This window comes from Dermacentor albipictus, chromosome 1 (genome assembly GCF_038994185.2).
Source record: "Dermacentor albipictus isolate Rhodes 1998 colony chromosome 1, USDA_Dalb.pri_finalv2, whole genome shotgun sequence".
Lineage (NCBI taxonomy): Eukaryota > Metazoa > Arthropoda > Arachnida > Ixodida > Ixodidae > Dermacentor > Dermacentor albipictus.
The window spans coordinates 204,414,541-204,429,095 of NC_091821.1; the positions used below are offsets into that span (position 1 = coordinate 204,414,541).

The following is a 14,555-nucleotide window of genomic DNA, read 5'->3' on the forward strand; positions in this document are numbered from 1 at the left end:
TTCAAATGTCCACCTCCTTTTAGGTAAGAAATTATTTTTGAAAAGCAGGAGTTTTCTGATGATGGCACGCTCATCGCCGATGTCACGGCTCTAAGGCCAACCTAAGGACTTCTACAAGAGTCGTATCCACTGCTGCGTAACACGATGGCAGAAGCGCGTGGCTCTCGGTGGCAGCTATGTAGAGAAAGGTAAACAAGTATGCTAATTTTCGTGCTCCTCAGCCAAGAGAAAGTGGGTCAGGGGACATTTTCATTGAACGCCCATCGTATCTCCAGTCTGGTGATGGATCGTGATGGAATGGGCGAAAAATAACTAGCGCACGACCTGCGGCCACGATAAAGAAAAATAGGCTTGTTGAGGGGTGTAGGTATATTCGAGGTTGCGAATAGCAATCATACCATATTTTTTATTCGATTCGTGTTCGAATTCACAAAGAATGGCATGCAAAACTTTCGAATAATCGCTTAGGGCCGAATATATGAGGCAAGTATGTATTCTGAAACCTGCATGAAGTGAGACCTATGCAAGTGGCGGCTGCTTTATAAATCTTGTCACTGACCATAGAACGACGAAATCTATATTTTGGTGCCCGTACGTGTTCACAGTTCCACTAACTCATGATTTATTGTCAGTGACCGGATTTACAATACTTATAGCAATTTACCTGTTGAACCTGTTCAGACGGTTTTCTGTGAAACGCTTGACTACATCAAGTGGTCCCTGTGTACAGGTCACTTCAAAAGTCTTCCAACTGAACCATAAGCCACCCGCTCCTGAAGCCGTTCTTGCGAATTATGGCGGCTTCAGGAGGAACTGCAGCTCCGCAGAAGCCCCGGCGAAAGATCGGTGATGGGAATAGTTAAGTTTGCTCACAATATATTGCAGTAATATAGCACGCCTAATTTATTCTCATGCCGGCTGTCTTGGCTTACGCGAAATTGAGTTGTTTTGGTAGATCCGATCCTGCTTGCATCACTATAGTGTGATGTAGTATCTGAATCATTTTCTAAGTTATAACGGTCACAATTTTCTGTCTCACATTAGCATGCGCTTATACCGCCTGTATTTTTATTAATAACATGTTGAAATTTCACAAATTCCTTCTTCGGAAATCGTGCCTGTGAAAGACAGAGCTGCACAGCCTTTCAGGTGGATTTCTGGAAGAGGCGGAAATTATTCGCTCAAGAAATCGCCATGTCCAGATAGCTAATTAAGAAAATTCACTAATTAACATGATAGTTTATTTCCTACGGAACGCAAACTAAAATGAAGGCATTGAAGCAGAGTAAAAATGAAACCATGTCTGCTTAGCAGAAATCCTAAGACTAGCACCACATCTGCGATCCGCAAAATCTGCTCTGCGCCTCAATTTTGACCAGCTGAGGTTGTTTAACGTGCACCCAAAGCACGGTACACGAGCGTTCTTGCATTCCGTCCCCATCGGAATGCTGCCGCCGAACCCGCGACCTCGTGCTCGGTAGCACAACGCCAAAGCGCCAACCCAGCGCGTGGCTGTAGATTGAAGCAAATTATGTCAACAACCTACGTGTTGTCAGATGATGACAGACGCGATGAAATACTTCCTGCATCTATTCCCAGCTAAGATCAGATGGACGTTGAAAATAATGTGGCGAAATACACGTAATTTAGATCCCATCGACGTGTATTGTAAATAGAGCCGCGTTCATTACGCGATAGATTGTGAAAAATAACTATAACTTGGACTGCATGGATTGAGACGTTCCTGAAAAGGCTTAACTGAACAAAAAAAGAAAAGCAGTACAGTATTATTTCAGCTTGTCAAAACAACTTTCAAATTACAGAAGTAGTAGGTAAATTTACAGAGCCAAAAGAAAAAGAAATGCCACATAAGTATGACATGTAGGCTAACTTTATTGCCATACATACTCCGCAGCATCGCACTGACGAATGATTTCTGCAACTGCTTCAGTTGGAGTTTGTAGTGTTCTACTTTGCCTCAGAAGATGCCTTTGCTCAGGCGCATGACGTGTACCAGCTAAGCACGAAATTACTTATTCTTTCCGTTTGCGGTCATACTAAAGCGGATGTCAAATTCATTGCATAAATAATGCAGTTTGGGACGCGTTCGTCATCTAGTGGAGGAAGGTAGCGAGTGTGACAACCAAAAGAACACATCTAAGGCATTGCGGCATAGCTACTGTTATTGAGCGGCAACCCTATATGCATGTTGGCAGAGCCCTTCTATCTTCGAGCCACCAAGATAAACGCTTACTTGCCAGCTTCTCCATAAGCTTAGCCACGCACGACGTCAGTGATACAGGACGATACGATACGATATGGATTCCGAACAGGTTTAAGCGCGCAAGACAGCGTCTTGGACTTGATAAGCCATATTGAACATCATAGAGCTTTCGGCCTTTCAACACTAGTTATTTTCCTAGACGTATCAAAGGCTTATGATACCATCCTTCAGAGCTCAATACTAAATAGTTTGCAGGCCATGGGCGTACAGGGTTATCTTCTGCGCTTCATTCACTCATTTATCAGTGATCGGAAAATTCAAGTGCAGTTAGGAAGTACCACAAGCACCGAAAGGGTGGTATCGCGAGGTGTACCTCAAGGAAGTGTTCTTTCCCCAACGCTCTTTAACGTTGCAATGGCTGGTCTTCCCGCTGAAGTGCAAAAACATTGCAGGCATGTCCATATGTCGATATACGCGGACGACATCTGTCTTTGGTTAACCGGATATCAACACAAGCGTTTAGCTCTGATAGCTCGACAGGCATTACTTTCAGTTCAAAATTACCTTCAAGGTGTGGGGTTGACTCTCTCGGTGAAAAAATCTGGCTTCATAATGTTTCCAGGTAGAGGAAGAAGGTATGCGCGGCTGAAGATAGACCTTAATCAATCTTGTCTACGACAATTTAAACACAAGCGCTTTTTGGGCGTCATTATCGACTACCGCCTACAGTGGCGACGAGCTGTGGACTCGGCTGTGACATCGATATCTTCGCGTCTCAATGTAATCCGTAGAGTTGCAAGTGAGCAATGGGGAAATCACCCTTCTTCAATGATCAGGTTGCACGATGCACTAGTGACGAGTCGAATAATGTATCAGCTCCCTTTAATTTCCCCATCGATATCACAGCTGGAACGACTTGAGGTTCTGCACAGAAAGGGCCTAAGAAGGGCTCTTGGCGTTCCGCAGACTGCTCCTAACAATGCAGTACTTTATGAATCTCTATCGAGACCTCTTAGCTTAGTCGCTTCACAAAGGTTATTGATGCAAATTGGCCGCCTCAAACAGACGGCAGCTGGCCGAGCCCTTCTACAGCGCCTTCGAAAGAGATCCGAGTCCCGAGCGTACTTGGCCCTTAATACTCTTGGTTACCTGGGTATTGACGCTAGAGGTCGAATTAAGAGGTCGAAACCACCTTGGTCTTTCGCGAGCCTCGATAGTTCGTTGGCAGTTCCTCACGTTCGTGCTAAGCGGAGTTCTCCTTTGGCAGCAACGCGTTCGCTCGTACTGGAACATCTTGAAACGGAATATGCACGTCACCTTCAAATTTTTACTGATGGCTCTGTGGACAAGGTCAGAGGATCTAGTGCAGCTGCTTTTCACATTCCCTCTTTGAACTTTGATTGGTCCGTTCGCTTCACTGCAGTCGTGTCCTCCACAACGGCCGAAAGCGTTGCCATTGAGGCAGCTCTCAAAAAGCTACGGTTTTGTACGCCTCAACCTGTGGTCATTCTTACAGATTCGAAATCCGCCCTTCAAAGGTTAGAGCACGGATTCCCTACTGATGCCTTATCTCTAAGCTCCCTACGTTCGGTGCAAAATCTCAGTGTCAAAGGCTTCTCCATACGATTCCAATGGGTGCCATCACACATAGGTATCATAGGCAACGAGATGGCGGACAGCCTCGCCCATAGAGCGCTGTCTGGGAATCCTTCGAGAAAAGTGCCTCAAGAAGACGGGAGACTCTTCAGAGAAGCGGTGTCGTGCCACTTCAGTTCTTTGTGGAGCTCACCTCACAAGCCATGTGTGATCAAGGGTCTCCAAAGAAACCAAGCAACCTTACTGCTACGCATTCGCACGGGCTCTGCTCGTACCCCTGCGTGGATGTTTAAGACTGGCCTGGCGTTATCACCATTATGTTCAACGTGTGGTGTGTGTGGTGACATTGAACATTACCTAAAGTGCTGTACTGTGTATAACGCGGAAAGGAGGGTGTTATTCAGGTCTCAAGAACACAGGACTTCCTCACAGTTCGCTTCAGGACATAATTTTCCCGCGCGGGAACCGGTTGTGTAGGAAGGAGGTGTCTCGCCTTCTGTTAAATTACCTACAGGACACGGATTTGGGTTCAACATGGTGAACTGAGGAGTGAACATTTGTAATTGGGAGGTCTGTGTCGGATTACGTGATTTAATTATTTTAAGTGTCGCTACGGTGGAGCAATTGCCGGCAGCAACTGCAAGGCTAATCCCACCAGTAGCCTACAACAACTCAACTCAACTCACTCACTCGCAACCCTATATCTGCAGAGCCCAATAACCTCGAGTCTGGCCTTTTACCACCATAGCGTGATACGTATGCGTTCCGCTCTTAATAAGGAAGAGTACGTTGAAGCGGCTTAGCTGATCGGGACACGGTACTCAAGGGTTTTCTGCGTATGTTTGATGTATCTTTAAATACAGTAGGCACGCTCTTTCAACGAAACTCGGAAGACCGTGCTTAGACACTGTTCCTTGTAATTTAAATGGACAAAATGTTGAACTGCTGTTATAGTGAATGCACTGCTAGCATTTCTATCCCGATTACTACGACTTCAGCATAATGACGTTCTAATGCGCACTCGTTCTGATATCCGAAAGCATTTTTTCCCGAATACCCGAATTGATTTTAAAAAATAAATAACCACTTATCCAATGCCCCTGTTATTGCCTTTGTTTATTTTATAGCTGTTATTCTTTTTCGATGTTTTCTTAGAGGCATTTCTTTTTGGTTTCTCATGTTTCGCTTGTCGTTCGCCAGAGCTTACACTGAATGTTATTGAGACAACCTTGTGTACACGCTTATATTTTTCTGACGCGTTCTACTTTTCTGAAAGCTGCCGTTGATCACTTTAAAGAAAACTTGCCCGTTCCATGTTGTTGACTTCGAAGAGACAGTTGGACGTGTCGAGATTTCCCTGCAGCACACGGTCCTCGCAATGAGGAAAGGCGATGCGCGTGAGATCATGGTTGCTGAATGTCAAGGAACTGGGCCTCCAGTTGAAAAATATCACCGGCTGTTTGCGCTCTAGAAGCTTATTGACATAGGAGTCTAAATGCTTGCCGATCCAGACCACGTTCACACGAAGCTTCAATGTCTCGATCTGGTGCTTCAGCAATGCGTATGTGCTTTCTGAAATAACAAAGAGAAAGAAAAAAAAGTGATGCAAGAATGGAAGGAAGAAGGGAAGAAGGGGGGGGGGCGATAGAAACTGCATTGATGAAACAACGCATTAAAACACTGTCAATCACTTGCACGTAACCATGTGATGTGTCTTCATATTCTTTTTGTTTGTGTAACAGTAGTCTACTTCATGCGCCGTAAATCAATACATGCCGCACGAGCCACCCTACGCTATCCGAACGCATCACTGATACATCGTGAGCAGGACATGCCATAGCGATTAGCCAGCTCTCAGATTTACTGCTTGACGGTGCCCTTAGCTAAACATAGTGAGTATTACATTTCGAAGCAAAGAACCAACTAAATGGGACCCACCTATAAGTACACATGCAATAATTTCTGAAGACCACTGTTGTAGAGTCCGGGCGACGGGATCCACAATAGTTGGTATACGAATCCGACGCGAGCGGGCCGAGTCAGAACACAAGAATTGCTTATTCAATACAAAAACGGAATATACAGGTACTATATTTCACAGTAGATGGTTCCAAAATCAAAGATTGCACCATGCAGATGCAGGCATGCTACTTGCGACGAAGCGAGAAAACAGCGCGCAGACACAAAATCTGGTTCCTTGTTGCTTGGAGCTAACCGGCGACCAGGCCCGAGAGAATTTACACGAGCCTTGTGAAGTAGGCCGTGCCGAGTGGTACTACACCGTGTATACATCACACTAGCCTGAGAGGCAGATTGCAGGCGGAAAAGCTGATTCCGATCTGCTTTTTTCGTGCTCGTCCAAACGTCTATATGACGATGACTGACGCAATGCGCGCAGAACTGGGCAGTTTACCCAGCGCTGGGGCTAAAGCACACAAAAAGCAGCCTTGCGAACCCACCTGGGAAATCTGCGATGAGCGTGGCACAAGGCACTCCCCGGCCATCCCTGAGCGGGTCGCACAACGGAGACCGATAGACGCCGCTGCGGCAGCTAGTAAAGTTACAGAGGTAGCCGCCTCTGGTCAGATGATCCTGTAGCTTCTCGTCTTGGAGCAGGTCCAGCTGGGACGTCATGTTGGCCGAGCGGTACGAGCGCCAATGGTCAAGCACCATATTATACTTGTTCCAGAATTCTTGGGCCGTTTGTTTCGACACATACCAGCCGTACCTGAGAACGAACAGCGAGGCATGGTGCTCATTGTGGTGTCAACCAATAGGCACACGCTAATGGAAACAGCCCGCTGTACAGATGCTGAATTACCCCCAGACTCAGCTGATTGGTCATATCAGACGCCCTGCAGTGCAGTAAGAATATTTTACGAAGGTAGTTAATCTCGCATACACTGTCACGAGAGCCGAGATGAATAATGTAGCACTGCATTTCTCCAATGCATCAACGGCATGCCAACCTGTTACTTTCGATCATATTAACCCAGCATAGTCGCTAACATTTAGGCGGCGATAATGACTTAGCGTAAAGGCTTCATGACTGCTATAACTGTCAGAATTAGGAAAGACAGTGTGAAAGAGATGAGGACGTGATTACAGCTTAAAATGCGAGCTTCATTTCCCATACTAAAAACGTTGAATGACGATGACGTGCGATTGGGCAAGCTGTTTAAAAAACGCGACTCCTATTTGGATGCACAAGGCCACTTTCCCCAGCACAGCAAAACCCTACATCGAACTCACCGTCCGAGAGGACCCAGAGGACCAATGTCCGTGATGCGATCTGTTCGCAGCCATGGTTTGATGTCAAAAGAAGGTCCCATCCAGAGTTCTAGGTTTATCATCGTCTCAGGAACGTGGTCACTGGAGACATTGCAATCACTGGAAGGCCGCATAGAGCGACGAATGCAAGAAAGTGATAAGGTTCGGTAAAGCATGTGATTATTGATTGAAAGCTTCTTTCACACGGAGAAAAAAAAAAGCTCTTTTGCTTGTCGCATGGACGGAAACGGCGTGGGTACACTGACGGTGCCCGAAAAGCTTCAATTTTTTGCAGTTCACTTACGGTATACTGCCGACGCCACGACTTACATTTCCTTGACCTCTCGCTTCATAAAAAGGTAAGGGTCCGTTGAAACACCGTTTCCTACCCAGCCGTGTGCAGTTTTATACAAAACAATCGTGAGCGAAATATGGCACTTAGTCTGACGAATTAGAAGCCACCGCGAGCTTCTTTCAGCTGCGTCAACTCCTGCGCCGGGTGCGGGGATAGTCTAACAGGTCAGCACCATCAAAGTTACGGAGGTAATTTCTGCGAAGCCTTTGCGTCCAAACTAACGCGCTTTGAAGAAAATTGGGCACTCGAGTGCTGCTTATGTCGACAGGCTCGAACCACAACTGATGCGGCGCACGGAACTTCGTGCGGCGGAAAGCGAAGTGCTCCATCTGCTAAGACAAGTCGATCGGACATTTCATAGTTACCAGTTTCTTTGTAGTTATCAGCCATTATAATGCAATGCCAATGACGTTGTCTGGGTCATTATAAGCGAGAAACATTTAGTGGCGCTGTATGGCTGACGTGGGTTGTTTCACTTAGGTGAAAAATTTCCCTTTTTCCCCTTGGGTTCTGACTCTTCGAGCCTGGGTCATCAATATTCAGCACAGGGAGTTATAAAAATTACGCATAGGAGCCACCAAGGAGACTTCTTATACGGTGTATTATCGCGCAGACTTATTATGCCACGCTTAGTCTAGTCATATGCTGCCGTTTCATCGTACTGTTTAACTTTTAACCTGAGATTTCTTTCGTGTAAGTACAGATTTTTTTTCCTGTACATATTTTAAATGTAAACAAGCTGTATACAACCACAGCGAAAACAATTTTTCTAATTTTTAATAACGTTACGGATATGGCGTTTAACACATTCTTTTAAAACGTCAACAGCCTTCTGCCTATATACGTTTGGATCTGTTAGAGCGGCTGCTAAAACTGTATAAGATTTCCGTCTATTGTAACGTTGCCTTTTGTCGTGTTCAAACAAAAAAATGGAGCGCATATTGAATAATTATTTCTGAAACGTCATGTTCTTCATAATAATGTAAGTGGACTGATAGATATCTTTAGGCAGAGCTATTTGTAGGGATATTCAGCTTTGTTTTAATCAATCGAATGGATTATGCTGTTTAGCTGAGTCTTCTTTGTTGTTATCTACACTGTAAAATATTTTTGTGAAAAAAGAAATAGCAGGGAAAGCCATATGACAAGTTTATCAGCACATTTTTGCTGTTTTCTTGTTCCCTGTTTCTCACTTTTTCTGTAGTTTCACTAACATTTTCTGTTCATGGCTTTTCCGTCATTTCACATAGTAAATGTTACGTACTTTACTCTCTTATGGGAGTAACATTTACTCCCCTCAGGACGGCAGCTCTCATGGAGTACGAACGAGTCAAATGCTGAGATGCGGTTGTAACAGGTCACGTAAGTACAGATAAGCAAGCTACACAGAACAACGTGACATGTGACAACAAAGATGGTGACAAGACACATGGCACTACGCAACACATGCAAGTATTTACTCCACCGGTATGTGTTTCCATGCTCTCAGTGGCATGATTTGCCGGGAAAGCAGTTGTATCTTTTTCACACATTAAGACCCATTGGCTCGCGCATATGAGATCTATGCATACGTGTGCGGCTGGTAAAGCTGCACACAAAAGTGAATTGAGGATAGTAAAGAGACGAACAAGTGTCATTTCGCTCACAATATTGATAAAAAGAATTCACTTTATTATATAGGAATCAATTCTGTTAAAATTAGGAGAAACTGTTTTTTAGCAAATACAGAAAGAAATATTTTTTAAAGTAAAATAATGTTTTTTTTTTACTGAAAGGAATTTGCAGTAGTAGAAACACAGTTTTTCCGTTTCTCACATTTATTTTTTATATTCTGTGTATGAAAAATCTCTGCACATGAATTTACAATATGCGCATTTGTGGAAAACTAACGTAACTACCGCGAACACCTAATCAACAAAATTAACAATGTAGACATTCTGTGTAAAAAAGAAACGCTTAGGAAACATGTTGAAAACCCGAGGACACCTAAGCAGTTCTTATCAGTTGTGAATGCGAAAGCATTAATGTCCAATTGAACTGCGCAAAGCGGTCCTCCGAGTTTTGCGCTGCGAGTAATGTACCATTGCGGTAGGTCAATGGACTTTGCTCAATGGACCACTTGATGCTTTCACACACACACACACACACACACAAAAAAAAAACGATGTGGCTGTCTTGCTGAGCAGTCTAGCGTTTAAAACCACTAGGCCCCGGAGGCGCACCGGCGAAACTAGTCATATAAGCTCGTGAAAAGCATTTGCAAACTTTTCTTTCTTTCCGTTGGTATTGAGTATATTTAATTGCAAAATAAAATGATAGATCTCCATGTTCAAGAAGATCGGCATTGACAGCGCGCCAAAATGCAATTCATTAGTGTCATAGCTACATTTGATTTTCCAGCTTCACTTTCTCTGCACAATACAGCGTTAATTGTCGATAAGACTGCGCCTTCTGGCAATTGCATTAAAACTAAGTGTTGGCTCAAGTAAAAATAAGACCCATTTCTTTCTTATTCTTTGTGCGACCTTTCCAATAATGGGTTGATATCACGCCCCCAAGACATCATCGTAATTGGGATGATGCCTTTCACCAACTAGTCCAACAAGTGGCTAATACAAGCAGCACGTCACATCGTAGTACATGGCATGCTGCGCTATTAAGCTCGATCAGGACCGGATGTGACACATGTGAACGAAGCAGTCAGAAAGTATGCGAACTGCAGTACGTGATGAACAAATGGGTCCCGGAATAAACAAATTGGAGCTGTCGGAAGGTCAAATATTGCCAAAAATTAAATTGTGGGGTTTTACGTGCCAAAACCACTTTCTGATTATGAGGCACGCCGTAGTGGAGGACTCCGGAAATTTCGACCACCTGGGGTTCTTTAACGTGCACCTAAATCTAAGTACACGGGTGTTTTCGCATTTCGCCCCCATCGAAATGCGGCCGCCGTGGCCGGGATTCGATCCCGCGACCTCGTGCTCAGCAGCCTAACACCATAGCCACTGAGCAACCACGGCGGGTACGCCAAAAATTAAAGCGCCAGTTGACTCTCTTCGCGACGTTTCATTAAAAGACTAACAAGATGTAATTCTGCCCGTCCAGGAAGTAAATTGAAAGAAAGGATTTTGCACCGCCCTAATTGGGCGCGTCACGACAGCGCTGCCACAGCATGGAGCAACGCAAACGCACAGGAAGCTCACTTGAGATCGGCGCATCCGGTCAGCCGCTGCAGCGAAGACTCTGGGTCGATGCTGCTCGTTGACCGGATGACTACGTCCCGGTAGCCCAGAAGCTCGGTAACCAAAATATGGAACATATGAGTGACCAGCCGCTGCGTGGGCCTCTGGCTCGTCTCGACGACGATGTTGTGCGCGCGGCCGTTGACGTACATGATGCGGGGCGCCGGCTCGGGCTGTTCAACTGCATGAGGAAGACGCACTCGCCGTTTGCGCGAGTCTCGACAACTGAAGAACGTTTTTTGTGTGTGTGCTTCACATCAGCCGGGGGCACAGGAAGATATAGCTATGCATTTGGTCGGGAGACGCTTTTTAGTGCCGACGCAAAGAAACGGCGCAGCTAACAGAAATAATTGGGAAGAACGACAGCGTGGGCGCTGCCCGCTGCCAGTGTTTTCACGTTATTTTCTCTTATTCCTGTTACATGGGCTGCTTTCGTGGCCCCACTGGCCTGTAAGGAACAAAATGCAGAGAGATAGTAAGCCCCTCAAACATGCTTCGAGCCACCGAAGAAATTTTCCTTTTCACTATCACGCATAGCATTTCAGTAGCAAAATAGAAGTGAGGCGTGCAGACAGGACAAGAGTAGAGAAGTAGACAACACGAACGCCAACTATCAACTGAAGGGAGCACTGAGGCGATAAAAGAAAGACACAAAACTCATCTGCGCATGCTCAGGAATTGTAACACCACGTGTCAATCGGATACACGTGCCGGTCTACGTGAGATATAACTGTTAAGGCACTTAATCTCTCCCTTATGTAAAGTAATCGAAGGCTTACTCACGCACGCACTTCCACCATTATAGATATGCCATGCCTCTACCATAAGACGCGTATCTTCATTCTTGTGCCTGTACAATATCGCGCATTCATCTAACTTTGGCGCGCAGTTACAATCTCGGCAATGCAGCGAAAGATTAGAACGCGATCCACCGGTTAACGACCTTTTATGTTCCATTAGCCTCTGATTGATACACCGTCCCGTTTGCCCTACGTAGAACTGGCCACAGCTAAGGGGAATTTTATACACCACACCCATACGACATTCAGTAAAACTGTTGTTCTTATTGTGCTTCACTGGACAAATATCTGTTCGTTTTTTGCCTTTTACCCGCTCCTTTTTATTCTGTACGGCTGCGCATATCTTACCTAGCTTATTGGGAGCAGTGAAAGCAACATTAAGATCATATCCACTAGCAACATTTTTAAGCCTGTGTGACACTGAATGAATATACGGAATAGCCACTACTCTTTTTTTGCTATTACTGCTTTCTGTAATCAAGCCCGTCCCTCTAGAAACCGACTTCTTTAGGCGCTCAGCCACAGTGGCCACCACTACACTAGGATAACCTGCTTCTAATAGGCGCCGGACCTGCGCATTAAAACTGGCGCTCATTTTGTGCATGCAGGATCTTATGAGAGAAGACTTAAGGCACGACATGGCAATTCCGTTTTTTACTAATTTAGAATGCTTGGATTGAAAGTTACGTTGATGATTACCTGATTTTCTGCAATAGGGAAGAATTCGATTCCGCTGCTACCTCAGTGAGTGAGCAAATTAAACTTTGTGGGGGAGGATTAAAGTTTACCAAGGAATTTCCTCAGCGACGCGTAATTCAGTTTCTTGACATTTCCTTGACCTTCGAACAAAATCATGTTTGTTGGCAGTACTCCCCAAGATCTTCGAAGCCGTTGCTAAACTTTCAATCCAAGCATTCTAAATTAGTAAAAAACGGAATTGCCATGTCGTGCCTTAAGTCTTCCCTCACCCGATCCTGCATGCACAAAATGAGCGCCAGTTTTAATGCGCAGGTCCGGCGCCTATTAGAAGCAGGTTATCCTAGTGTAGTGGTGGCCACTGTGGCTGAGCGCCTAAAGAAGTCGGTTTCTAGAGGGACGGGCTTGATTACAGAAAGCAGTAATAGCAAAAAAAGAGTAGTGGCTATTCCGTATATTCATTCAGTGTCACACAGGCTTAAAAATGTTGCTAGTAGATATGATCTTAATGTTGCTTTCACTGCTCCCAATAAGCTATGTAAGATATGCGCAGCCGTACAGAATAAAAAGGAGCGGGTAAAAGGCAAAAAACGAACAGATATTTGTCCAGTGAAGCACAATAAGAACAACAGTTTTACTGAATGTCGTATGGGTGTGGTGTATAAAATTCCCCTTAGCTGTGGCCAGTTCTACGTAGGGCAAACGGGACGGTGTATCAATCAGAGGCTAATGGAACATAAAAGGTCGTTAACCGGTGGATCGCGTTCTAATCTTTCGCTGCATTGCCGAGATTGTAACTGCGCGCCAAAGTTAGATGAATGCGCGATATTGTACAGGCACAAGAATGAAGATACGCGTCTTATGGTAGAGGCATGGCATATCTATAATGGTGGAAGTGCGTGCGTGAGTAAGCCTTCGATTACTTTACATAAGGGAGAGATTAAGTGCCTTAACAGTTATATCTCACGTAGACCGGCACGTGTATCCGATTGACACGTGGTGTTACCATTCCTGAGCATGCGCAGATGAGTTTTGTGTCTTCCTTTTTTCGCCTCAGTGCTTCCTTCAGTTGATAGTTGGCGTTCGTGTTGTCTACTTCTGTACTCTTGTGTCCTGTCTGCACGCCTCACTTCTATTTTGCATAATGAATCCTTACCAACTAGCTCAGCTTTCTGTCGTTCTAAGCATTTCAGTAGCAGCAACGCCAGACCCTCGACTGCGAAGCACGCGTACAGTGGCGCGTCTAAGTGCCTCATCGCAGCTGCATCTAGTTGTAAAACATGCCCTCACGATTCCCTTAGAAAGAGAGATAGATAGATTGATGAAAGGAAAAGCGGAGAGCTTGGCGCCGGAGGAGTGCGCCTCTTACTCCAAACTGGTTAGAGCCTGCTGGTTGGATGCAGCTGTGCGAGCGAGGAGGAGACGAGCGGCCCTAGCCAATCAGCAGCGACGGAAATGGACAGTCCACTAAGTGGACTCATACAGAATACCCCCCCCCCCCCCCAAGTCCGTCCGCTGCTTGACCTCCGATGAGCATTTTCGAATTCTTCCTCGCTTACGTGCTGGACAGTGTATTCACAAACAGAGAAGAAAATGCTTGTGTATCATTAACCGCTTTCCCAGGCTTATGCCGAAGACACAGGGAGCAAAAGAAAACTAACCATTTTAGATGGAAGTCAGAACTATTGCCTTTGCCTTACGCAAAGTAAGTTGACTTCGCTGATTTATGACATTTATGACATTTATGAATTCGACCTGCGTTTCAATTCTTCAGCTGTCACAAGTCTCGTAAATCGCCAATGTAATGCCAAACATATCGGTCCAACATTCTGCAGGTCAAGACGGGGTTGAACACGCGAAATTCGATTTGCAAAATCTATCTCAGTAAGTAATATCTCGCGCGTTTGCTACAAGCACATCGTACGTACGTGAAAATTTGTGAAAGGTGGCTGCATGCAAAACGCTTCTTTAGTTTTGTCCTTTATGCATCCGAAGGAAATTCTTTTGACAGAGTCACTCACTTAGGCATGCTGGATGTCAAACCGGGAGAGTAGTCCACACAGTTAGCTGCGATAACCAGTCTAAAGGCACGTAATACTGAATTTAAAATACTTCTTTCGTACAGCGAGTAGCGCCTGCGAAAGCAAGGAGCTAAACGAAAAAAAAAAATAACCCGAGAAGACTCCCTGTCCCACACATGCGCGAAGCACTTTCACAAGATGTAAGACGATGTCAAACGATTAAGAAACGTTTACCACAGGAAAACAAGCGGTGTAATAAGTTAGCTCAAGTGACTTTTTTTTTCGTGTAAGCATGCACGTAACGTGTTTAAACAGACCACCTATAGTCGAAACAGAACTTTTAAACCGCGC

The 14,555-nt window shown here is 45.1% G+C and overlaps 1 protein-coding gene across 6 annotated transcripts in view; it reads right to left on the bottom strand.

Moving 5' to 3' along the window:
* The window catches only part of LOC135896932 (uncharacterized), a 159,491-nt gene that overhangs the window by 14,962 nt on the left and 129,974 nt on the right, over positions 1 to 14,555 (bottom strand). For 5 of the 6 annotated variants that reach the window (XM_070530772.1, XM_070530769.1, XM_070530773.1 and 2 more), the window contains 4 exons: positions 10,649 to 10,868; positions 7,073 to 7,210; positions 6,280 to 6,548; positions 5,127 to 5,392 (listed from right to left, as the gene is read on the bottom strand). In XM_070530772.1, coding sequence (XP_070386873.1) covers positions 5,127 to 5,392; positions 6,280 to 6,548; positions 7,073 to 7,210; positions 10,649 to 10,868 — 893 coding nt within the window. Of the gene's footprint in view, positions 1 to 5,122; positions 5,393 to 6,279; positions 6,549 to 7,072; positions 7,211 to 10,648; positions 10,869 to 14,555 lie in introns of all 6 variants that reach the window. The other variant, XM_065425469.2, reaches the window with a different exon arrangement.